The following is a 27,532-nucleotide window of genomic DNA, read 5'->3' as shown; positions in this document are numbered from 1 at the left end:
CAACCTTATATTTAATGCTCTATTCTAGTATTTTATTTCTCTCTCTTTCTATTTTTCTGTACTTAGTTTTTATTATTAGTGTGTGGGGGGAGGGTATGTTTTAATGTTTCCATGTGTTTACTATTATTGGGTTTTACTTTTATTTCTCAAATTGCATGTTTTTATGTTTTTTTCCCCAATTCTTACTGTTAAATGTTTATTTTATGTAAAGCACATTGAGTTGCCATTGTGTATGAAATGCGCTATATAAAACTGCCTTGCCTTGTTCAGTCGTCTTCTATTCCATCTATTTGTATAGCCTACTTATGTTTTATGTTTTAGTTAAAGACAAGTGTATGATTAATATCATTTACATTATTATTATTATTATCATATTAGGCTATATTATTGTATATTATATAAGCATTAAGTTGAGCAGTCTGCCCTGTTTGTATCATGTTTCCTTAATAAAGATTGAGGGGAAAAAAGTGATTTGTGCGCCGTTGAACATCCGGGTCGCAGTTCCCGTTTTTCCCATGGTTTTTCCCACCCGTATTCCACTAAGACCCGCCCCCTACACTACCTCTGATTGGCTACTTATTACTACGTACAGAATTATAGCCAATCAGAGGCAGCGTAGGGGGCGGGGCCTGGCAGAATGCGGTTAGGGGTACAAACAAAAAATAACGCAGTCATTCACTGCCATTAAAGCTAGCTGCTGATATCTGTGAGCATAAAAAAGCCAGTCAAAATGCAAACGCCTCTGTTCAATATCGCAGTATTTTCTTCCTTGCAGGTCTTGCTGTCCTTGTCGTACTTTAAAGGGGTCGTCCAAGCCGCCAGCAGCAGAGGTGAGTGCAGTATTTCAGGACTGAAAAGCAGGATGTGTAGCTGCAGGGTTGTATCCATTGATCAGGAGAGCTGGCTGCCTTTGTGTGTCAGCATCCTGGATCACTGAGGTGTGAGTCCTGCTCAGGTACTTCATGTGACAAGTTGTGTTTTTTTTTTACTACCAGAGGTGAATTCATTATGTTCAATATTTCAGGTTAACCATGAATGCAATTAATGTTTAAAGGACAACTTCACAGTTTTTACCAGTCAGTCTTAGAACAACCAGGTGCCCAAATTGAGTATAAGTATAGCTACTAATAATTTAGACTTATAATGACCAACAGTATATAATATAGTTAAAATTACCCATTATCAATCAGTCAATCAATAAAACCTTATTTATATAGCACCTTTCATACAGGTTAAAGTGCTTTACAGTAGATTGACAAGCTGATAATAAGACAGAACAAGTGACAAAGTAAATAAAAGTCAAATCAAGTAGATATGCTTCAATGTTACAGTATTTTTAATGCCCAAAAGTTCATTTTTTTTGTTACTATACTTTCAAAACTGTAAATTATAAAACTGTTGACTGTCAGACCTCAAATAAGCTTCAGATGATCTTTTTAATGCATTTTTGCACAAGTTGAATGTGGATTTTGACACCCATCACTTACACTGAAAGCACATTTGAAGGAGATCTTTTAATAATTGAGGAATAAACTATGAGGAATGATTACAGCAAGGAAAACGTCTGTAACTGTTTGTATAACATCTGACTGTTGTTTGAAGACTGACTTGAAAAACCTGTTCTTCAAGGTTTCTCCAGTTTAATTACATAAATATATAATTGTATCAATTTAAATGAGTTTTGTTCTTTGTGGAAGTATTCATACTGAGTAAAAATATACATACTATACAAGGCATTACAAACATATTTAAATACAATATATTAGTTAGTATGCAGGTCACAATACTACAGATTTTAAATTACAAGCCTTGGGGAAAAAATTGCATTTATGTCACTATATGATTAGAGCTGGAATGATCAGTTGATTCATTGATTGACAGAAAAATGTATCTGCAGCTATGTTGATAATCAAATAACTGTTCATCAGTCATTTGATTTAAACCAAAAATGCAGCAATGAAAGATGAAGGTCTGCACACAGTAGATCCCTCAGATGCAGTTAGAAGAGCTACGTGTCCTTCTTCAGACTTGACAAAATATTTACAGCTGTCACCCTTTAATAGATCATCAGCTCTGTTCACATGAGTCACATGATACATTATATATGCATTCAAACATACGTGTGCCATTTGCCAAACACACATGTAAAGAAAAAAGAGTTATATATAATACATGGAAATATATAACATACAAATAAATATAAAAAAGACTCAGAGTACAATAGAAATACAGCACATAGCTTAAAATGCCTGAATAAATTGTATGGAGGGGACGACAGTGTGTGAGAATTTGAAGCTTTTGTGTGTGATAATGAAATGATCCGTTAGTTGCAGCTCTGTGATGCGATATCAACTGATGTGAGTTTTAAAGATTATCTTAGACAGCTGAGTTAAAGCAAAGTTCACATATTTCACATTTTCCCACCACTACCCAGTAATCCTCTGAGCAGAGTCATGTATACCTCTTGCTTGATCTTGAATTACGACCATTCAGTCTTATTTGCTCGACCTTTCCTTTTTATTGACAATCTATTTAGGGCAGACCCACCCTGTTGTAGAAACTTTATCCTAGTTACACAATGCTGCCGTGTTCATTAATGCTTTTATCCCTGCAGGGTTCGGAGATAACATCAACTGGAGGACACTGGAAGACGGCAAAAATGAAGCCGAGGCCAGGTGAGTTAAACATCAACACTTCCTGTAACCCTGCTGAGCCACATTTTGTTGCCCTGGAGCCTCAAACAGCTTTTAAAAAAAATCCCCTTTGTCTGCATTTCTATTCTTGACTGGAGCAGATTGACAAGTTGACACCTGAAGCTTCTGTTTAATGTTTTCTCAAAAAGCTTAGGGTGTATTTTTTTTCAGTGTCAGGCCAAACACATCAAGGTCACAGTTACTAGTTTTCAGTTTTTTTTTGAATCAGCTTGGACACACTTCATTGTTCATGTGTTTGTGTTTTACAGCGGGCTGCCGATCATGGTCATCGTCCACAAGAGCTGGTGTGGAGCCTGCAAATGTAAAACCATGTTCTGTCTGTCCGGTTAATAAACTCAGATCAGTGGAGAGGATTTCATGGTGACAGAGATAATAACAATAATAATAATAATAATAATAATAATAATAATAATAATAATGATAATGATAATACATTTTATTTATAGAGCATTTTTAACAATACTCAGAGACAATTAAAACAATAAAACCATACACAATAAATGAAAACACAATCAATTAAAAGCAGTGCAGAGAAAAAGAAACCATGATAAAAAATCATGTTATGTTACTTGTATATAATGTATATCTGTGTCTAAATGATAAAAAGCCAGAACAGACAGATGAAGCAATGCAATGTGTCATATTCTCTGTCTGAAAAGGACTTAAACATAGAAGTGACTCTGCCGCTTATTTATGAAGCAAGTCATTCACACTGTCACATTCAGTTATTGTGACTCTAAAACAATATTTTCTGTGGGCAGTTTTTAATATTTCACTCACAGCCTCAAACAATAGAAAGTAATGTTTTTAATTTGATAAAAGTAGGTTAATGGGCTACATGGACTGCATTATGAATCATGGATAGGACTTTTATTGGCATGAATACAGACATAATAGTTGGAGTTCAGCCTGTTATTTAAAATGAATGTTCATTAGTAACATGAACTTTTAATGAGATAATTATTTTTATTAGCATTTACAATATCCTATCTTACTCTTATTTTATTTTAATATTACTCAAACTTGACTACAATTACATCAAAAAGAGATATGAATCAATTAGTATTTCTTTTTCTCTGCTCTTTACATCCACTTTTTTATTTTTTTTAATGATCCATGTGTGATCCATTCCTGTGTTTTTAAACTATGTACATAAACTTCAGTAAGTCCGTCCTGCAAGGTCAGCAAAATGACCGTCTGAAATGCACCTTTACAGCGATGTAAGATAACCATCCTTTGTATTGTTGCTCTTTTCACATCAGCACTGAAGCCCAAATTTGCTGAGTCCAAGGAAATCTCCGAGCTGGCACACAACTTTGTGATGGTCAACCTGGAGGTGAGTGTAAATGTTAACAGCAGCATATTTACCAGTAAACTTTCTCCTTTTTATTTTCCAATCAAGGTCAGGTTGCTTTTCTATTTTATTTCAAACATTGTGTTATGTCTCTTTCTTTATCGTCTCTCCTGCACGCATGTAGTGTCTACTTTCTTTTTGTTTGAACATCATGGTTTATCTCTTATCTGAACAGGACGAGGAGGAGCCCAAGGATGACGCCTTCAGTCCCGACGGTGGATACATTCCTCGGATTCTTTTCCTCGGTACGCTGGAGTTAGTTTAGTCACCTTTACTGTAAACACTGGCTGGTATTCATGCAACTGACTGAGTTACTGTGTCTGAATAACGTGCAGCGGCTGATGAATCTGTGGGTGGTTTCAGTAGCAAGGACTGAGAAAGGCACAATGTGTGAATTAGGAATTGAGGATTGGTGAATTATCTGGAAGACAAAATATTGAGGCTGTTACATCTTAAATTCTCACTGATGCTCGACAGAAAAATAAACATCAGAGCAGCAAAGATGAACTGATCACAGCAAAAAGTTATATTTAAATATTCATGTTACAGTTGTAGTAGAATATCAACAGAAGATTAATCCTCAACTATTTCAATTATCATTTAAGCCTTTTAAAAAAAAATAGAAGTACCAAAAACTCAGTGAATCTGCTTTTTCTATTATAACAAACAGATCTTTGATTGGATGAAACAGCTTTACTGAGCATTTTTCCTTTTATTCTGATATTTTAAAAACCAAAGATTCAAGAAAATGAAATCAAGAAAACAATCAGCAGTTTAATAATGAAACCTATGGTTAGTTGTAGCTCTATATTGAAAATGATCTAAGACTCTTTTTTTTTTTTTTTCCTCTGCTCACAGATCCCAGCGGTAAAGTCCACCCTGAATTCACCAACAAAAACGGAAATCCCAACTACAAATACTTCTACAGCAGCGCAGAACAAGGTACAAATCCTAATTATCACTTTATTTTATTACATGTTTAAATAGGAGGATTTACAGTAGTTTATAACCCATTATAATGTATTCCTAAGTAGCTGTAAGGGACTTTTTAAGTATTAATGTATATTTGTCAGCAATTACAACATCTGTTAAGGCATTTTTTTTATTATTACAACTTTCATTCACCAGCCTCTACTTATGGATGCCCACAGGAGTTACAGTTGTTGATTAATACTTGAATAATCTGCTTACTTCTACATTATAGTGTTATATATTATTTAACTGTTTACATACTGCTTATAAATGCTAAATAGGGGGGGCTTTCAGTAAAATGTTTCCATCATTTCTTATTATAAATATTTAGTTACAAAGTGCTGGATCCTCCAAAAATGAAATTGACTGCAGGAGGTTAATTAGTTGCATATGTAAGCTTCTTTAAAAGTGGTGCATTATCAGGCTGTGGATATCAAACTTGTGTGTCTCCTGCCTTCTTCTCCAGTCCTTTCCAGTATGAGGGAGGCGCAGGAGAAGCTGACGGGCGACGCCTTCAAGGTGGGTCACACCGGAGACGAGCTGTGAGGAGGCAGCGACGGGCGTCAGGCTGTAAAGGGCTACACTTCGTCTACCTGAGCCTGTGCTTCAGAGCGCCCGTAACGCCCCCCCCTTCTCCCTCACCCTCCACTTCCTTACCCCTCAGAAACAACAACCCCGTTTAAACTATTTATAGTCATACTGAAGACAGCCAGGTCCGTCTCATTGACCAAACCAAGCCAACCAGTAAAAAGATGTCGGTGCTTGAGTCTTTTTTTTTTTTTTTTTTTTGTCTTGTACGATTTTCCAAACACTTCTACACTCATACACTGTTCAGACTTCTCCTGTCTTTTATTATTACATCATGTATATTTGTAATCTACTGTTGTCGATGCCATTTACTGTACTTTGTATCTGTAGAGGATTTAAACAAGTTAGCCAAGTAAACTTACTGCAGTATTGATGAACTCTCACCTGCACACACACTGCTGCTGCTGCTGTTGTTGTTGGATGGAAACCCAACACCTGCAAAAATGCCAAATTTTAAAAGACCTAAATAAATAAATAAAAATGCCTTGTTTGTCACTGGATCGTCACAAACTTCTAGTGATTTTTAGATTTTTGTGAAGTTTCACAAACACATTTTTCCCGTTTCCAGCCAACAGCAATGATCTAGTACTTAATACTGGTCCAGATGAGTATTTAAACATCTCCTGTAATGTGCTTCCAAAGATCCTCTACAGTACGTTAGCTATCTGTGACAATATCAGCTCTGTACGTCTGATTTATATTATCCACTCTTTAAAAATAATCCTATTCATTTAATCCTGCCAATATCTCAGTACTTATTTAGCTATGTATCGTTTCTTTTGTTTTTTTCTGTTTGGTTTGTTTTTTGCTGCTCATGAGGTCCACACCACTCAGTTCATTAATACAAAAAAACTCTTTGAACAAGGGATGAAAACTTTGGTTCAGTGTGTTGATGTATTTTATACATGTGCACAACCAAGTGTGCAAATAAAGTTTGTATTGAGTAGCTTGTGAAGTCGTTTCATTCATGTGAGTTAAATGCATTCATTTCACAGCAGGAATAAATAATCCCTCCTGTTGTGCTCGGGTCGATTTTGACACCAGAGGACAACAGGCGATTACTCAGAAATTAGGTACACTTTCATTTAAATGAAGCCTATTGACTATAATTTCCAAAAAATCTGTGATAAGGTGAAATGAAGTTGGTCAAAAATAAATAATTGAGTGTTAATTTATACCTTATGCTTTATAAACAGTCAAAACAAAAATTTAGTTATAAAGCAATATGTTTGAGCTGCATTTCCTGTATGGCAGGTGCTATACAAAGTTATTACTATTATCATCATCATCATTAATAACCAAAAAAAAGTAGGCTAAAGAGGTCTAACACAGAATCGGGCGATAATTTATACCTTATGCTTCATTAACAGTCAGACCAGGTCAAATTTAACCTGAGGGGACAAAAGTTGCATAGTCGGAGTGTCCTCACAGCAGGATTATTATAGTTAATGAACTATGAAAAAGTAATTTTGTTAACTGGACTAAAAATAAAAACTACAATGAACAATGCAAAACTAACTCAAATGAAACAATTGCAGTTTTCACAGCATTATAGTTTTACTTTTAATTTAGCTCCAGGTGATAATTACTGAGCTCTGCTGTGGGTTGAGCATCGTTAATGGTTAAAGAATTAAATAGCTTTGCATAATATGGTACCTTTTAATAAACAATGACTTGGTAAGCCATATTCGGTGTCATGCATTCTTTCATCATTGTCAGTCTCTACAAATTATGGCTTTGACCCTGCCTCATAGCTGAGTGGTAACAATGTCCCTGGTTCGAGTCCAGAAAGGGACTTTTGTTGCATTTCTATCTCATCCCTTGTTTCCTGTCGGTCTCTCAGCCACCAACTGTCCAAAAAATAATTAAAAGAAAAAAAGAAAGTTGCATGTATGACAAGAAGACAAAAAGCGTTTTTTAACAGTATATCAAATTTTATTGTCTATCCAACAATAGAGATCCCTTATGGTGCGTCAACAATAACGCAGACTGCAGTTAACATCAGTGTACGACACGAATCAAGTCTATTTAAATTCAGTTTGACAGTGATTTTTAAGTAGTGTGATGTTACATTAATGTAAGTGCATTCATTTAAGACATTGGATTGCAATTCATCCCATTCCAGACAGCTTTCAGAACGGCTTTTCATGTTGAGCCACATCTCACTCAAGAGTAAAAACGTCTTCGAGCATATGATTATTTTTTTTCATGATAAAATAAATTAAAAAAGAAAAAGCGTGCATCTCGTTACCAGTGCCAACAAAACTACGAGAACATCAAAAACATATTGGTGGAATGTGTGTCGTCAACTTGGCTAAAAAGGCATTTAAAAAGATTTTAAAACCTCCTCTGATCTCTGTATTGCTCAGTCTGTGCTGTGGAAATCCAGCTACTGACGGATGGACGCAAGGCTCAAGATGAGATGAGTAAGGGCACAGAGAGGAGTTCGGTAAGAAAAATCACAAAGTAAACGAAAGTCTGCTTGAGAAAGAAAGACATATTGCCACGATCAACTATAATTACACTAATTACACGATGCTGCTGCTGAAAAAATCTGCAGCATTTTCACAAATATATATATTTATATATATATATAAAAAAAGAGCCTATATAAAAAGCTGTGTGATACATCTTTATATTTAAAATTACACAGCAGCTATAAAGTGTGATTAAAACTTGTGATTGCTTTCAAATTGAAGATGTGCACGTACCATTTATAACCAGTGTAATAGACCGCTGCTGACTAGCTGTGCCGTCCCGACTGAGAACGGCATCATGAGCTTGTAAGATGCAGCTAACAAAAAAAACAAAAAACATCTGGAATTAATCGCCAACTCTTCAGCGTGTGCAGGAGGCAGGTCCGGTGTGGTAAACTGCATTCCACATTTCATGGATATCTTTACAAGATTACAAACTCAAACTAGCATGTTAAAATTCCTTAACGTGAGCTCACTTCACTTCAGTCGACACGTTAAAGATTCTCCATCAAAAGAGAGCGAAGAAGCTACACCTAAGAACAACATGTTGGTAAGAACACTTCGTCCACCTCCCCGGTTTTTGCGCTGGTTGAAGTTTTGTCCAGTTGGCTTCTGAGGATATTTAAAAAGAGGTGATTCGGGGGGAAGAAGGGAGTGTGTTTGTTTGTGTGTGTGTGTATTTGTTGGTTTTTGTAGGGAAGCCGGAGCCAAACTTAAAATCTTCCCTGCTTGGCGTCTCCGATGGCGCCCCACACGTCAAAGACAAACTCATCCGGGAAGGCGAAGTCTCCGAGAGTCTCGTCTAACGCCATGGCGAACTCATCCGGGTTCTTCTTGTCGCGGCCCACCTCGACCATCGTGGCGGCTGCAGAGAGAGTTTTGATAAATGAGCTCACATCCACACATTCACCCCTCTAATCATCTAAATCACTATTCATGAAAACACTCCAGAGTCATTAGTACGTAAGATATTCACTACTTTAAGACCTCTGACATTGAAACTTAAAATCTAAGTGTTTGATTTCTAATAATATAATAATATACTTAACATTTGACGGAATGCAGAGCCAATTAATCTTCTGATATCAAAGGTCAGTCAAATATTTTGTTATCATTAACGGCACAGTGATTGTGAATCTATTTAAACGGTATTGCCGAGGTTAATACCGGATTATGAGGATTTATACTCACCCAGCTCAGTGTCTCTGATGCCCATGTAGCTCTCCAGGAGGTCGTCTACCTTCTTCACGGCTTTCTCCTCAAATTCTGTCGGCTAAATACACAAATAAAGCTTGAATTAAATGACTAATCCTTGAGTTAATAATCAGTTTAAGCACTGAAGCATGTGCTGCCTTCAAGAGAACTTTTAAGTCCATATCAGCAAAGAACAGACCTGTAGTATTCACCGTAAAACTACAGAGATGAACTCACCTCCTCCTCCACTGTTGCTGGACCCTTGGAGCGAAGTCTTAGGGTCCCCCTCCCTGTGCCGACCTTGGTCTCACTGGCAGGTTTGGCGCCCTTCGATCTGGGTTCGAGCCTTTCTGTAAAAACAGAAGGACAGACTTTATTGCTGAGGCACATTTTTCTGTTGCTCAACTTCCTTAAATAATAGCTGCAACGATTCATCGATTAGTTACCAAATTTTAAAAATCGAGTCGCACCTGATCCTAATAATTAACTCGTTATCAAGCCCTTTTGACAACCTTCAGATGCTTGATAAAGAGCTAATTATTAGAATCAGGTGTGGTTTAGAGTGGGGAGTAGGGCAGTAGCTCTCCAGGAGCAGGGTTGGAGACCACTGAGTTAAAGCCTATTCATTTTGGTTTGTGACTCCTCATTAAAAAAAAGAAAAGAATTTAAAATGATTTCCCTTTCTCAGTTTGTCTCTTTAAGTTTACCATCATGCTCAAAATACATATTCATAGAAATATATATGTTTTCTTAGTCTTCAAGCAAACTGTAAACCATCTAAATCATATTATATGTTGTTATAGGTGAGCAACACTGCTGTGCACCGTTCTGCCTGCTGCTGCTGTAGTTGCTGACTCCTGCGGGTGAATCTGTTTCTTTTTAGCATGTAGGTCAGTTATGTAACGTGTTAATGTGTCTGCATCGGTGTCGCATACACAAAGTGACAAAAAGTGCTCGTCTCTGTCGTGTTTCTTACTCACCGAAGGCCTTCATGGGTTCGACCAGTTTGAGGGTGAAGGTTTTGTCTTTGGGCAGCTCTTTAAGCATGCGGGCGACCTCGTAGTGCCGGGTCCCGACGATGTTACACCCGTTGATGCTCTCTATGTGGTCTCCCACGCAGATCACCTTCACTCCGTCCACCACGCTGCCCTCCTTGATGCGCTGCCCGAGAGGAAGAAGGTGCAAGGAGAGAAGGAGACAGAAAGAAGAGATGGTGTAAACAACATGAAGGTGACTTTATTCATGCGGTGTGTCATCACGTGTGGGTCTGAAATCCAGCTCTGACTTTTTGGAGAAAATAAATTATTTAAATATAGAGCTGCAACTACTAAATGAATCACCAACTATTCTGATAACACAAACACCCTACTAAAAACAGAAAATATAGAGCATAAATAACCTATATCATATTTTAATTTTTTAAAAAAAGCCACAATTATCAGATTCTAATGTCTCAAATGTGAATATTTTAAGGTTTCTTTAGTCATTTAGACATTTGAGGACGTTTCCTTGAGCTGTGGGAGCCAATTAACATTTTTTTCACATTTTATGGACCAAACAACTAATGGATTAATTGGGCAAATAATGAAAATATCTGTTAGATGCAATCCCATTTAAATCAAACGTTGTGCCTTAAGGGGCAGATCATGTTTGACTCAGGGTTTAAAATCAGTGTTCACTCTAACAGGATTTATCTCAGCTGCTTATATTACAGCCAGTAACTGGAACAGCGGAGTTAGACCTGAATGTAGAGAGAGGGTGAAGTTAAGGACACTAAACACACACATGGAGTTGCATAACTAAAAAGATTTAAATTTGCTCATCTAGAAGAAGTTTTTCTTTTTCGTAAAAGGGAGAAAATGGGTCTTAGGAGTAAAACTTTGAACTTCTGCATAATTTGAAAGTTTTTCCGCTTGTATAGTTTGAATATTTCTTTCTCTATGAATTAATATACAAGCGTGATGAAGACTTGTGTGTACTGAAGGGACTCGTCTCTTTATGTGTCAAACACTGTGGTGGTGAACTTAACTTGTATTATTGAAATGATGCAGTGTGTTTTTTTCCTTTTTTCCCCCGCTCTTCAGTCTATGCTGATAGAATTTGGTTCTTGTTTATAGGTTCATTTTGTGTGTTCTTTTATTTATTTGTTCTCATTTCGAAAAGAAAAGCCAATAAAACTTGAAGAAAAAAATGAAATAACAGTCAGTGAAAAATGTGTCGACGCACACATAACAAAACCAGGTTAATTCATTTATGAGATGCCAAAATGAAAAGAGGATTGCTCCAAGCAGAAAAAAAGAAAGTTTCAAAGCAAGAAAAGATAAAAATGCTGACTAAGACGGCAGAAAACAAATATGGAGACAAACATGGAGAATTGGGCAGCGCGTAATCGCCTTCCTCCTATTTATGAGTCCGCTGATGTGAAACCACCTGACTGAGCAGAAAACAAGAATAGTTTCAAATGTTTCCATGGAAAGCTAAATAACAGTGTTGTATACCAGACTTCAAAAGCTTTAAAAAAAAAAAGAAATTTGTAATGCAAATATATCTGCTCTCCCAGCTCAGCAGCATCCACTGTACACCGCGTGGATTTGTGACCTTTTGAATATGAATGATAGTTTTCTCATTCTGCTCTCCACGGGAGGACTAAAGAACCTGAGGGGGAACGGGAAACCTGTTTATTTCATGACATTTTCAAAAGGTTCTTGCTTAAGCTACTGGAAGACCTGCTAAATGTTTCCTGACCCACATTCTGTTTGTTATATAAACCGACTTGGTCAACTATTTAGTTCTTGTGAAAGTGAAAAATATTCCAGCACATCTAATAAGGAGGATTTTTCAAGCTTACAAAGTCATCGTAGTTTAAGTTTCCAGACTTTATTTGCTTGAATCAGTATCCAGTTCAGAGTTATACTGTCTGATATGAAGCATCTCCACTGAGCCCACTGTCAGGTTAACAGGTTATCAGGATGCAGTGCTGCTTCAGTATCACATGATGGCACATGTGAGCAACCTGCCCTGATGCAGCAGATGACTGAGAGCCAATAAGCTCATTAGACCAGCGTGAAACAACAGAGGCAACAGACCAACATAAATAATGACTGCCAATGTGAGAGAAAGTTTAGGAAATTACTTTCAATGTGGCAATCGTGCAGGCAGAGTGAGGAGTATAGAGGAAACACTTCTGATAGATATTAGCATTTAACTTCAGGTCTTATGCTTCACATTTGTATGATATAATTGGTACAATGATTCTGCTGTTTTGTGTTCTGTGCTTCTTTTTTTTAATATTAGTTTTTTGGGGTCTTTTCTTTTTTCTCTTTATTGGACAGTCGGTGACAGACAGGCTGACAGGAAACAAGGGGACAGAGAGAAATGGGTATGACCTGCAACAAAGGACCCTTGTTGGACTTGAATCAGGGACGATGAGAGTATTTGTCATGCGCTGTAACGACTCGACTACGAGGGCGCTCCAGTGGTTCATATTTTTGTAAATGGACCATCTTTCATTTTGTTGGACTGACAGAAAATTAATCTGCAAGACTAATTGTTTAGGTCCTTTTTAATACAAAAATGCCAAAATGTGATGGTTTCAGGTTCCCCTTTTTCTTGGAAACTGAATATTGTTATGTTTTGGACTCTTATTCGGATAAAATAGGACAATCAACATCTCCTTGGACATTTTGTACTGGTCTGAAGTTTCACGGACTAAATCAGTTAATGTCAGTTAATCATTAATGAAAATAAAAGTTAGTTGCAGCCATAGACTGGTAATCTACACATCTTCATACACATACATAAAAACACACTACATGTCATGTAGTGCCATGACTTTGGGGATTTAGTTCAATCTGACATGGTTTACTATTTATATTTAACCTAATCCAATTATACAACTTAATCTAAAATGTTAAAATGTAATTAATGTAAAAGGCACTCATTCCAATACAGCCATTTACTGAAATAAAAAAATTTTTCTCCACATTTGAATCCTGTTTTTTCAAAGCTTTATTTCGTGCCTCCTCGTGTTTGTGTTCGTTTTTTTTACACAACTTGATGCAGCTGATTCCTTGATGTGTTTGAGGTGAGACGCTCCCTTTTTGCTGCTCACCTTGATGAAAGCGTAGCCCACTCCGTTGTCGGTGATGGTGAGACCCAGAGCATCCTCGGACTTACGCACTTCCACCTCCTTCTTGATCCCTTTAACGTGGGCGAAGATGAAGTCCTCGAGACCGATCTGCCCCCCCAACAGCTTTTCCATGTCAATCTTGTGGGTGTTCAGGGTGCAGAACAGGATCTGTACAAAACACAACAGGATACAGTATATTACAAAATGTGTGTCATAGAAACAGAAAATTAAATGAAACATGATTAGTTGTTGGCCTGTTAGATAACATAATAAAAGAAGAGGCCCTGCTGTGAAGGAAACACCCAGAAAAGTCTTTTTGTACACAACCAAAAAAAGAATAACTGTTTTTAGTCACAGCTTGAAAACTGAGCCGGACTCAAAAATAAAAACATATGAGTGCAGATGACAAAGTGCAGGATGTCACTGTGCTAAAAAGGATTCATCAGGAAGGCTCTTGTATTCATTGCAGCAGCCAAGCAACACCCTCTTCCACCCCACGGTGTCGTCCATGTGCATGTGTGTGTGTGTGTGTGTGTTTGAAGGTTTGAGTCAGAACCAGCCTGTGATGAAGGAAACCAGGAAATTGACCTTTGCTCCTGTGCCAAAAATGTTCACACCTTGCGGCTGCCATATCCTGGCAGCACATGCAGAGAGAGGGCGAGGAATGTGATCGCTAGGAACTCAATACTTATGTTGCCTGATTTAACATCTCTTTAAAAACAGTGTCAGGACAGTGAAATTCGGGAGGAGGAGCCCCGGCTGGTGAATCATTTATTCCACTCTGCCTCACCTATGCAGAGCCCACCGAGCCTATTAATACCTTATACTTCATTAACTATGGGACGTCCGTGCAGATATTCGAGTTCGGCATCAAACTTCTATTGTGGGATCAGCTTCCTAGTAGGAGTTTGGAAAAATACCAGGCCAGGGATTTACTGGCTGACTTCCTGTTTGCACAGCAGAGAGGGGATTGATTCGTACTGGTGCATCAGGACGATGACCTTTGTGCACCAATCACGATCTGGCAGAGAGGCCTGCCTTGTTTGGGACTCTTTTTTTTTTCCCTCTGTGTACTAACAGGCACTGTTCACAAACACACACTCACATTAGCAGACATGGCCTCAAGCGTTGCCATGGGTTACCAGACTATAAAAGAATGGGATTATAATGGAAGGAGGCCGCTAGAGGAGAAGGCAGAGAGAGAAAGTGAAAGGGGGAATGGAAGTGAAGAGGAGGCGATATCTGTGGTAAGGGAGGGGTGCACTGCAGTTGAATTGATGGCTCTCTCCCTTTCTTTTCCATAGCAGACCCTCCCTTGCTCACATACACACACACAAGCCCCCCCCCCACCCCCACCCCCCAGGCCAGGGCATTACCCAACAGGGAGTGGGAGGAACAGCAGCGGACGCCTACACCCGGTTACCAAAGCTGCCAAACTGCATTAAGCCGCTTCTCAGGCTGCTCTCAGCACTCGTCTCCTCCTGCCGGGCTGACAGCCACAGCCAGTTCACACTGCCGGGTGAAGCTTGGATGCAGAGATCAGCGTCACTCACTGCAACGCGCCTGCCTATCCTCTAGAAACTCTGACTCACAAGAACAGATAGTGCAGCCTCCCACTGCCAGCACCACACTGACCTAAACCTTGATAACCACACGGAGCAGGGCAAGAGAGGCACTGTGATCTGTTTAATGTCGACCAAGATTAAGAGTAAATAAATAATAAAAACCCTTCGAGAGGATGATTAACAGACTATATCAGATTTAAAGTGGAGTTTGGATCAATACTGATATATTTGTGTGTATAAATGCAGCGTTTCTACTGTTTTATAGTCGGAGTAGAGCAGAGTAGTATAAGAGGCCTCACCTGAAAAAGAGAGCAACTCCACTGACGTCAGATGAAATTATTCATAAAGCATGACACAGCAAAGGCTAAATATTCAATCAGTGAGTCATGTAGAAACTACACTTCACAATAATCAATCAGAGGAATGGGCTTGGGTCGTTTTACTGCCTCTAACTGACCTGAAGAGTATTCAGGATTCAGGATTCAGGATTCAGGATGTTCACCAAATACAAATAAAAGACTTTTTAAAGATATTTTAAAACCACACAGAATGTAACTTAATACTCGTTTTATGCTCAATTAATAATTGCAGGAATAACTGCCACAACTGGTTTTCCGTCATTCTTCAAGTACAGGAATTTATTATTGATATCACATCGTTGTCAATACTACAAGCTGTAAATAACTAATGAGATGTGACCACAGATAAGTGGCAGAAAATTGATGGATGGATTATAGTGTAAGTTCATTTATCTTCACAAGACTTGTTATCTTCAAGACTTTTAAAAAGGCCTTTAAAGTATTGTAGAGATCCTCGTATTTGTTCTCTAGTTTTTAAGACAATATTCATTACTTTTACAAGTTTTGATCAAAGCTCCGGTGTTTGAAACAATCCACAGAAAAAGTTTGATCATCAATTTGCAGCTTTTCAACTTTGAGGATTTCTCTTTGTTTTATAATCGCTGCAGACTTTTGGTTTTGCTCTGTTGGCTGGACAAATCATCTTATGCTCAGGGGGAATTGTGAAGAGCAATTTTAATTGATTAATGTATTAATAGAAAAATAACAAACACATCAATAATGAAAATAAATTAGGTACAGCACCCAAATGAGCAGAGGAGTGTTCATTTCAGCTGCTGCCTTTTGACAATAACAACCCAGACAGCAGCATTACTACTTAACTGATAACTGAATTGAAAACAATTATTTTTTATAGCATATTCATTTTTGTTTTCTTCACAGATGTAACAGTTCACGACTCTACAAGAAATAACATGACCTGACAAAATGAGATTAATTGGTGGAGCAGACGTTAATATAACTACAGCTAATTAATTTGTTCTCTACAAACCTCCACCTACGTGTATTCTCTACAGTCAGCCTGTTAAAAGGAAAGATCACGTCTCCTAGGCCTTTGTTTGAAGAGAGGTAAGGCTTGATAAATGCAGCCTTTAATTGGATCTCCCTCTGAAATATGTCCTGCATTGAAACACTGTTGACTAAAAGCTGGGGAAACCTGTTTCTTTGGTAACTGAAACTGCTGTCAATTTACAGCCTCTTCAAAAGGTCTTTTAAAAGCAGAAAGGAGGGTTTAGAAAGATTAAAAAGGGGAAAATACTTTGCTTACGACATAGACTGACTTTTGTCCCTCCCCTTGTGCCATCTTCAGATTTTGTCGTTTCAGATGTTTAATAGTTAACGACGGGTGAATGCTGAAGTAAGCTGTATGCATTGTGGTGTGACTGTTTTTGAAAGGAAATCACATTCATCAGCAGATAAGTCAGTGTAATCATTGAACTAACTGCGGATGTAAAAGATTGTTCAGCGTGACGACTGACGGGCGTAATGAGCGTGACAAACTGAACCAGGATTAATCTGTCTCATGGAGCCGGATCTCAGCTGACCTGAGTCAAGCCTGGTTTACTGAGACGTCAAGCAGTGATCATGTCTATAGATAAAGCTGGGATGCTTACTCCCACAGAGCAGCAGCACATACTATATTATAATAATACAACAAAAATATATATCGGGCAAAATTTGTCAAAGAACCGCAATTATGAAAGAAAAAGACGACTTTTAGCTCAATTTGTTACATTTCTCTGCTTATTTCAAGTTGAGTGGGAAATTTGAATATGTAATGAACACAGACAGGTAATTAGATTTAAAAAGTCCTCCATATTTAGGGCGTTGCTCCTTGGTTTGTGATGATGTTTGTGTGTTTTTAAAGGTGACATACTAAGCTTTGTGTTATTTAATCTTATTTTTATACATTATAAATATGTTGGATGATTGTGTTAAATGTGGTCTAAGGTCCAAAATTTGAATATAGGTTAAATGCTCCTGGTCAGGGCTTCAGCCTGCTGAGGAAGCTTCATTTGCAAAGTTACGTCTACTTCCCCGTCAAAGTGACGTCAGATTGTTCACACATGGTCATAAAGGGCTGCCTGCTCTTTATCCTTCTGTTTCCTTGGGTTGTTTTCACGTTGTCTTCTCGCCTATTTTGGATCATTTGTATTTGAAAAGTTTCCATTACGAGTAAAGCTTGAGATAAAAAAAGAAATCCCACTACTATTGTTTGTTTTCTTAGCATCCCAAGCTGTTGGGAGTCAGTTGACGGGCACAGCCTCCAGGAGCTAACCAATCAGAGCAGACAGAGCTCATCAGGAGGTTTTTTTAAACTGTAAATGATGTAAAGATATTCCCATAGCGCCCCAGAATATGAATATAAATGATACGACTCCTTAAAATATTGTTGATTGTTTTATTCTATTTAGTGCATTTTAAAAGACATACTGTAAGTTAACTAAAACATTGTGCATTCAGTATGTCAGGTTTACTAAAGGTAAGCCTGGATTAACAGGTAATCTTGCTTCATGACCCCTCTGGATGAAACAAGAAATGTAAAAACATTAGATTTAAACTACAGTAAACTGAGTCTGTGCATGTGTTGATAAAATAATTAAATTTATTTCATTTTCCTACTACGTTAGACCCAAACATGTGATAATACATATTAGTTTCTAGCTACTAGTCTGAGGTAGTTTTGTCTTCTCCATCACATCACTCCTCAGAGAAGCTAACAGAAACCTGAACTTGCCTCTGAAAACCTGCTGCTGCTGTTCTTGCGGGCTGTGGTGCCGTGACAACACTTTCCTCTGCACCTCCGCTGGTAAACAACCACTTAAAATCAAAATAAAAACCAGATCCACTTCAGTCGGTGGTGAACACACACACACACACACACACACACACAATCACACACACACACCTGGGGTCTGTTTCTGCTGCTTCACGCTCTCCTCGTTAGTGTCACGTTTGTATCTCGCGGGCACACGGGGAGAGTTTGTGCTCATTTGCTTGTCGTATGTGTAATGAAGCGAAATCACTACTAACCGCATGTTCACTGGCATCATGTTGCAGGATCATTAAAGAACATGTTATTATATTATTACACACTAAAACAATATAAGTGGACCTTTTATTTTTTAACCAGGAAGTAATGGTGTCAGCTCATGAAAAGCATCATTAAGAAATACTTAAAAATGCAATAAAATGAACGTACTAAAAATGTAGTTAAGCATTAGAGGATTGCATGTGGTCCATTTACTGCACATCATATGCTTAATATCACAGCGTTGTGTTTGAGATTTGCATTTTTTCCAACAACCCATACAGCTGCTGGTTTTTCTTTATTTTAGAAAGGTACAGTATAACAATCATTTAGTAAACTGCTTCCAGCACTAGAAACAACTCTACATTCATTTCCATTCAAATTTAAGATTTTTATTAAACTAAACTTATAGTTACATGATAATGCAGATCAGTATTGTCAAACCAATCTGCATTTAAAATGTATTAACTATGACATGATATCGCAGACAGTCAAGGATATATTCACTGGTTCCAGCATCTCTTCTCCCCAATTTTCTCTTTTTTGTGTCTTTGTAAATTGGCTTGTTGAATTTTGGACTGTTGGTAGGACAAAATAACAAATTTAACAAATTTAATGACAACACTTTGGACTTTAGGAAGCTACGACAGGCATTTTTCACTACTTTCTGACATTTCTTAGACTAAACAAAATGATAAAATAGTTCATAGATGAATCGATAATAAATGACTGTCACTTGCAGCCCTAATGGAAAACCACAATCTCTTATCAAAGCGAGAAAAAAATATTCAAAAATCAAAATGTATTTGAAAAAGATTAGCCAAACTAGCTGAAACTATTCTTGACATGTTGCAAAATACTCATAATAGCATCAAATCAAGCAGCTTTGTAGACTTTGAGCTAATACATTTTTTTTTTTTTATTATTAATCTTTCATCTGAAAACAAGGCCTGTGTGTGTCACTACACTAAATAGGCTTTTATACTTTATTAGAAAATTATCCTATTGCTCTCATTAGTAATATTTAATAATCCTGATTGATGTGAGAAGCCCTGGATTAATAATCTCTACGTACACTTGAAACAGCATTTATTATATTAGTTAACGTCACATATATAATAATGGAGCCTGAATACTAAAGTTCATCCTGTTACTTTCTTGGTTTCTAGGAAAACAAGTACAGGAGCCAAGCTTTCAAACAGCAGACTCCAACTCCATCAAATGAGATTGTTTCTCTCTAATCCCCCCCACCCCCTCCTCTCCTTTGCCCCCTCCCTCAGATTAGGAAATGTCTGGCCGTGAACAAGTAAGTAGCACCTGCAAAACAAAAACAAGTCGTGGTGTGGCTCTTTGTCACACGATCGCAGCCCAGATATTCAAATTATAAGCAAATGTCCGTGTTTCTGGTGATCAGGGAGCGCCAGGTGGACACACACACACAAAAAAAAGGCAAAGTCACAAGAGCCACACCTCAAAGTCTACAGCCGCAGAGCCAATAATCAGACTTTGACCCGAGCACATAGAAAGATCTGATGCTTTAATGGAAGACTGTAACTTAGCATATCTTAGTGGCTGAGATCAAATAGAGATTAGTACTACTGTATATCATATTTTAGATGCCATTCTCTCAGATAAATTCCTTCCCATCAGTTCAGCCTGCTAAATAAACTGTGTGACTGAGTTTAAGTGTAACCTAAGAGCTACTGTCTAATTAGGGCACAACAATGGGAGCTCACAGTGAATCCAGACAGGCTTAGATGAAATGTGATGTCTATTTGGAAAGAAATGTGTAACCTATTAGAGGCAATGAGTACGAGGAAGGAAGACAACACCATTGTTTATTACATAATTCATTTTAGGCTCAGCCAAGCATTCAGTGTAACCTCTGTGTTTCTGGGTGGCTCCCTTTGTTTATCTCTGTTTTCTCCCCTAGTTTCATTTACAGTGATGGCAAATTGAAAGAACATACTGCATGATTTATGTTCACGCAGCAGACGAAGTTTAGAAACATCTCATCACCTGTGATTAATAAGCTGCTGTTATAGTGCTTAAAAATGAAAATTTGTACTGTAGTTTAGTCAAAATGTCAAATTATTAAAGTAAATTCATCCAACTCGATATTATTTGTGTGAAGTTTTGATCAGTTTTATGTGTAAAATCACTTGTGGATATATCTTTGATTCTAATCTTCTGATCTTATCATTTTCATCCAAAAAAAAAAGACAAAATTTGAACACTATTTATGTAGAATGAAAATTGATACTACATCTGTCATTTTACACTCATTATATATTAAAAAACACATCTACAGGTAAACTGTGACTGACCTCTTAATTAAACTGAGCCCACAAAAGAGCTGAACTTTAGTGATCTACAGCTGTAATCTGTAAGACAGCAGAGGCAGATGGTACATTCAAATGTCTAACGCTCAGTGGGAAATTTGTCTCTTCACATATTGAGTGCAGACTGTTTTTGACAGTTTAGTGAGAGTATAATATCTCCAGCACTGCGTCTTTCACAGACCGAGCTGTGTGCTGGACACCAATTCTCTACCAGGAGCTTAATATGTCCACAGCATTGAACATAAAAAACTGTAAAGCTGCAATAAGAGTGACAGAAAATCAATCTGCAACTACTTTGATGGGCGAATAATAGTCTTTTTTAAGTATAAAAGGCCAAAAATGTGATGGTCAGCTTCTCAAATGTGACTTAACATGATAGTAAACTGAATATATTGAACAAAACAAGACTTTTGAAGATATCTTGGGCAAAAATTGACAATTTTCTAACATTTTATAGACAAAACAAATTCTATTAATGGGAAAATAGTCTTTAAAATAAGCAACAGTGAAACTAATCACTAGTTGCAGCTCTACAAAACTGCAAACTATTCAAAGTTAGCATCACATGTTTAGTCTCGTTCATTTGATTGTTATTAAAACAGATATTTTAAACAGAGCAGACGTTATTTAGGAATTTCTTGTTCTTGCTGGAGTTAAGACAACATTAAATATTGATGCAAGGAGAAGTTTGACATGTTTTGGTACCGAAAAGGCATCACCAGTACTGAAGTTACTTTCCTCACTTCATTAATAGAAGCTGTTGGGAAATGTGTTGAATTCATCAGCTCTGCTATCTTTAGTGCTGTGATGCAGGTCACATCCAGCCGGCGAGGGCAGCAGACGGGGGTTTTGGTGATGTTTATGGAGGGAGGAGGCCCTGGGCAGAACCGCTCCCCCGGCTCCTCTGGGACGCCCCTGGCTGTGGCCAGGACGAGTTATCTGGTTAGATTTCAGGCTGTGCCCACTGAGCCGGACGTGAGGGACTTCCTGTGGCAAACGCTGCATAGTTTAACAGCTAACATTATCACATCACAGTCTCTCTCTCTACATTTCTGAATATCTGAGTATCGTCTGGCCTCTGTGACACATAGTTTCTGCATCTCCTGCACTCTAAAGGATGCTGTTGCTAATGACGTAACTGCTAATGGGACAGCTTGGAGACATTTGGGTTATTTTTCCATCACCACCACAATGATTGTTTTCCACCATGATGGGTTTTTTTTACTCATCACTACACTTCAGATCTTCTCTGGTCCCCCTCACAGTTCAAAACCAGCTGCAGAACAGTAACTGTAAACTCTCCTTAACCTTGACAATACTGTTCAAGGTCAAATTTTCACAAATGACAGATGTAAAACACCCTTTGCACATTTCTTTTAGCTGAATTTTTATCCCAATGTGTCCCACAGTATACATATACATTTGTGTGCAGCTGATACACATTTTTGTTTATGCAAGTGCACAAAATTCAAACAATTCATTCAAACATGTTGTATTCTTCATGCCCTATAAAATGTTCTCTTGGGTCATAAAATAGTGATTGTCAATGTATTTATTTCATAAATATATAGAATACATTCTTTGACAGCTTCATTAAGGATTAATCCAACATATATTAATGGATTTATGAATGTGAATTAGTGTGGAGACTAATAATGAGTCAGGAAATGAACAGTATGTGAGGTTTAAGATGAGAGAATATCAGCGCCTTGCTCAAGGACACTTCAGCAGGGAAACCAACCCAATAAACACGAGGAGTATGAACTGAAATGGCAAACTATCCATTTTGAGTAAATTAAAATTTAAAAAGCCAAAATTCCCTGGCCTCTTTAATGTGAATATTTTCTGGTTTCTTTTCCCTCTATGATAATAAAGTAATAATAACAATAACAATGATAATAGACTGCTGGTCGGGACAAAAGAAACATTTTAGGATGCATTTTGTGGTTTCGGAAACAGTGATGGACTTTTTTCACCATATTCAGACATTTAATGATAATAATCCTTAGCTGCAGCCCTTGTCTGAACCCTGTCCTCCGAAGCAACCTGCTGAAAATCAGCTAAAATCCTTAAATCTCAAAAGTGCTGCAGCACCTTGCTCGTCTTTAGATAAATGACACTCTGTCAGGCGGTCGCTCTGCTAAAACAAGTTCAGACAGAGACAGAAACGTCCTGACAAGCGTTATTGACAGACATGATGGAACAAATACCTGCAGAAACATTCAGACATTAAACCTGCTTCATTTGAGCCTCATTAAGTCAGAGTGGCCACATTAAGAGACCCAGCCCTCCTTCTAACACATGTACATCTAACATGTGAAGTCCTGTATTTTGCTCTTAGCCGTGTACCAACGCCAAATTCCTTTCTAGGGCCGTACCCGACCCATCATTCTGTCAGTCAAATCAGATTTGGCCCCCCACCACCCCCACCTCCCCCACCTCCCTTCCCATTCCTGCATCCTGAGTCCGCTATAAAAAATACTTCTTCAAAAAGGACAGAACTTCTATAAATACAAATATATATTTATGATTCCACTTATTCATAATTCCTTATTGAAGTGTTATTCCTGTGCATTTATCTGCTTTATCATGTTATCATAATCCACAAAGACTGACAAGTAAATGAATAAATAAATAACTAAAAGAAAAACAGCTCATCTTGAAGAGTCTCAGCTGACTGAGGGGTCTCCGACAGTATATTCCAGCCCTATTATTTCCCACTTGCTGAGTGAAGTGACAGTATCTCTGAGTTTCAAGAGGGGAAGGAAGTTCACCTCGCTGATAACAGGCTGCCCCGCCTGCCTGTCTTGTCATATTCAAGTTGACAAAAGCCAAACATGCCACTGACACTTCCCTTTTGAAAAGAAGAGCTGAAAGCAGTCTGAGCTTAGAGGACGACACAGAGCCTGCTTTTGTTTTCAGGATCTCTGTGGAGACGTTTTTCTTTCTGCTTCCTAATAGAATTTGACACTGAATGAAAAACATGGATCTAAAAATAGAGACGGCATCGATTTGTCAGATTTCCAGCGACTGCATATGAAGATAAAATGCATATCTCTCTCAGTCTTGCGGGGCTAAAGGTGTGCAGGCAGGGCGTGTCTTCACAAACACACAAGACAGTCAAAGCTGACTTTTTAATGAGCCAACCACGAGATTAATCTTCCAGAAAACACCCCGAATAAAACTGTATACTTTAGTCCTTTACTGCATCTCATCATTCCTGCATTTGGAGTTGTTGTTATGCCTTGTTTGTGTTACTTATTTGCATTTCCAGATGTCATGTTGGGTTGAATCTGAGTCTTTAGTTTTGATTTTTGCCTTTTTTTTTTTTTTTTTTTTAAATGTATTGACAGGCGCATGTATGTTGTTTATGACAGAATCAAATAAAATCTCACGTTTAAAAAGAAAATTTCCACTTCATTAAAGTTACCAATACAGGTAGAAGTCCTGTATTATCAGCAAAATGTACTTAAGGTATGAAAAGTTTGTAAGATTGATCCAGTGGTTCCCTCCAAAAGAGTCACCAGATGAATCTCAGGGGTTGGGATATGATTAAAAGGGTAAAAAAGAAGAAAATCAAACTTCAGATACTTTTATTTATAATGAAAATCAAAGCTTTTTCTCTTCGGATCTCTACTAACTTCTGTCTAAATGTACATAATGCATTGTATTGTGATGTATGTAATGTTAATATCTAAATGAAAACCATCTAATGGAGTTACAGGAGGAATTGTGTCTTTGGTGAACAACTTATAGACATCTGAAATAAGATAAGGGACCTCAATTAGACACTGCTTTTTGTAAGGATCACAACCTAACAACATATTGTATTGTAAACTTGATTTTTTATGTAAGAAATATTTAAGTAACTGTAGTAATTGCATACTCAATGTGAAATACTGCTGTGTGTACTCTTCACTTTTACTTTTACACATATATCCTCATTTTCTATGTATATAGTGCTATATTTTATTCATATCTCACCCATCTTTTTTTTTTTGTTTTTTTTAAATCTAGTGTTCTGTATTTTATAACTGAATTTTATTGCTGAGCTGGCCTTGTCTTCTCATCACAACACATTTCATTGTACTCTTGACCCTGTATTACCCTACATACGACTAATAAAACTGAACTGCAAGTTATAAAACTGATAGAGTGGAGTACAAAGTGCCATATTTCTCCCTCTGAAATGTAATTAAGTGTCAGTATGAGGAAGTAAACACGCAAAGAATCTCATATCTGTAAATTATTACAGCACTTAAGTAAACTTGGCACTTACTTTTCATCACTTTTTAGAGCTTAAAACAACAATTATCTATTAGAATACTTCACGTACTCCAAGAAAACGGAGCTTCAACACCTGAACGCAACACTAAATCCCCTTCTACCTTGTTTTTTTAACAACAACAACAACGGTGTGAGCGCTTACCTCAGGTGGACTTATATTAAACGCCTCGGCTATTTTCGCATACAACTCCTTCACGTTGCCAAATCCCTCGATCCTCCCGGTGGGGCTTCCATGAGCAAGCTGCGTGTGGAAGACGAGCTTGGGCCGCTGGCTGGCAGGTGGAGGAGGCAGCCCCGCTCCATTCACGGCGGATTTAGCCAAGCTCCCGGCACCTGCGTGTCCGCCACTGACCTCCTCGTTGTCCACAAGCTGCTCTTTCGTCGACTTGTTTTTTTTCCTCCATGGTCCCAGCGGCATTTTAATTTTAGTGTTTGTTTGTGTGTCGATGTAAAGGAGAGGGGGGGAATTAAAAAGTCCGAGCCGCTGCTATAACATTGAAGTAGCCAACCTGTTGAGTTCCAGCCCAACGCTCCTCTCGTCCTTCTTTACTTCCTTCTTTCCTCGATGTCTTCCCCTCCTTTTCCCTTACCTGTCCACGGCCTAGGTTTTTCACTTTGTTCTTCGACAGCGACTGCCGGCCCCCGCTTTTGCAAATAAATGATGTAAATGTTCAACAGGTAGGTGGGTGAGTAGGGGATAAACTGTGACACAACCTGCTGGATGGCCCGTCAGCTAACAATAGCTGCTCTGTTTGTTTCAGCGTGCCGTGATGCGCAGGCGCAGTGGGACGAACCCGAGCTCAGCACACCTCTCCACCTTGCACCTGTGCGCCACCTTTAAAGGACAGGTTCACAATTTATTAAAGTCTGTCCTAAAACAACTATCAGGGGCCCATAGGAAGGGGTTGGGAGGGACCGGTTATACTTTGGAAATTAAATTGATTAGTTACCCTAAAATAAGATATTTTATGAAAAAAGTCTCAAGTCTGGCATGGGCTTAATTGGTACTGTGTCATCATTTCGGCCTATGTGTGCTTCAAAAAAGCACGTCATGATTTATTTACAAAATATAAAAAATCTTCCTGAGAAAGATGTTAAAGGTCTGACTTCAGATGTAACCTCCGTTGTAATCATCAACATTTTCATCAGTAACTGTAATTTAATTACATTTTTTCTCAGTAGTTGTAACAGATTACAGTTGCATGTATTTTGTAATCAAATTACATAACACTGTTACATGTAACTAGTTACATCCCAACATTGCCCATATGAACAGTGAAATAGGTTTTCCTTGCTGTAATCATTCCTCCTGTTCATACTGTGTATCAAAAGATAACTTTCAAATGTCTTTTCAATGTAAATGATGGGGAGGCAGAATCCACAGTGTGTCATTTAGTGAAATTGTACATTTAAAAGTTTACCTGAAGCTAATATGAGGCTTCAGCAGTCTGTCTGAGTTAGTCACCTAAAGTGGATATCTGCTCACATTTACAGTCTTTTTAGCATCAACCCTCTGTCTTTCCCTGCTGAGTCGCTGTTGAGGGACTTACTGGCACTAAAAGCACAGTAACGTTAAAATATATTTACTTGATTTGACTCATTTGGGCAGCTGAAGCTTCATATTAATAATCACAATAACTATTTTTATATAACCTTTCATGCAGAGATGCAGCTCTAAGTGCTTTACAAAACTGGATAAGATGAAAATAAACAAAAACAGTCAGTAAAAAACTACTTGACTGGAAAAATAAGCAATGACAAAATGTAAGAGAATAACAAACAAACAAAAAAATTGATTACAATACAATAAAACTTTAACAATGATGCCATTAAAGTTAACCCAAACAAAGAAGATAGATATACTTTAATTTCTTTTTAAAAATACTAAGGACAGAGTTTGTTTAGGGCCATAAAAACAGTGAGCAGCTTCACCAGATAAACCTTTAAATACATCATTTACATTGTAAGTGCGTTACTGGCCTCTAATGGCCAGTATGAACAGGAGGTATGATTATGGCAAGAAATACATGTTTCAATGTTCATCTGAGACCCTGACTGTTAAGACAGACTTGAAAAAATGTGAAATTGTCCTTTAAAATGATTATTCTTGCATTTTTTAAATATATGCTGCAAAAAAATGAAGGTTAAACTAAACTGAAGTTATCCACACAGAAAAGTTGTTTCTCTGTCAAAGTTTCAGCCAAGGAATGGTGAAACTCATGGGTGTCACTCCAAATTCCAGGACCCAAGATGCCTTTACACCCCCCCGCTGAACCTGGTTTGTTTGTCCTCTCTTGCCAAGAGCCGCTGAACCACTTCTGTTTGAGTCCAAGTTGTAACTGAGACTAAAGAAGAATAATTGCAAGAAAAGGCTGAAACCAGAGAAAATCGAGCCATAACTCAAAGCCAGTCGCTGTCTGTGCAGTGTGCAAACAGCTACAGTGAGCAGACCTTCATCCATCTTTCTTTTTTACATTGCATATAAATATATATATAAATACATATATATTCCCATCAGGC

The 27,532-nt window shown here is 37.8% G+C and overlaps 2 protein-coding genes across 2 annotated transcripts; one reads left to right on the top strand and one right to left on the bottom strand.

The window, feature by feature from the left end:
• Positions 1–672: 672 nt before the first annotated feature.
• On the top strand, positions 673–6,614 carry txndc12 (thioredoxin domain containing 12 (endoplasmic reticulum)). The gene is made up of 7 exons (XM_053330190.1): positions 673–830; positions 2,615–2,675; positions 2,963–3,015; positions 3,977–4,050; positions 4,244–4,313; positions 4,927–5,010; positions 5,507–6,614. The coding sequence occupies exons 1-7, from the start codon at positions 731–733 to the stop codon at positions 5,584–5,586; spliced, it is 522 nt and encodes a 173-aa protein (XP_053186165.1). The 5' UTR covers positions 673–730; the 3' UTR covers positions 5,587–6,614.
• Positions 6,615–8,792: 2,178 nt separating this feature from the next.
• On the bottom strand, positions 8,793–25,737 carry gipc2 (GIPC PDZ domain containing family, member 2). The gene is made up of 6 exons (XM_053330186.1): positions 25,155–25,737; positions 13,411–13,596; positions 10,280–10,460; positions 9,537–9,649; positions 9,297–9,378; positions 8,793–8,970 (listed from the first exon to the last, which is right to left on the bottom strand). Exons 1-6 carry the CDS (start codon positions 25,428–25,430, stop codon positions 8,819–8,821), a joined length of 990 nt encoding a protein of 329 aa, XP_053186161.1. The 5' UTR covers positions 25,431–25,737; the 3' UTR covers positions 8,793–8,818.
• Positions 25,738–27,532: the final 1,795 nt, after the last annotated feature.

Source organism: Scomber japonicus, chromosome 12 (genome assembly GCF_027409825.1).
Source record: "Scomber japonicus isolate fScoJap1 chromosome 12, fScoJap1.pri, whole genome shotgun sequence".
NCBI lineage: Eukaryota > Metazoa > Chordata > Actinopteri > Scombriformes > Scombridae > Scomber > Scomber japonicus.
The sequence above is the reverse complement of the archived record's forward strand: the minus strand, read 5'-3'. Positions and strand labels throughout refer to the sequence as shown.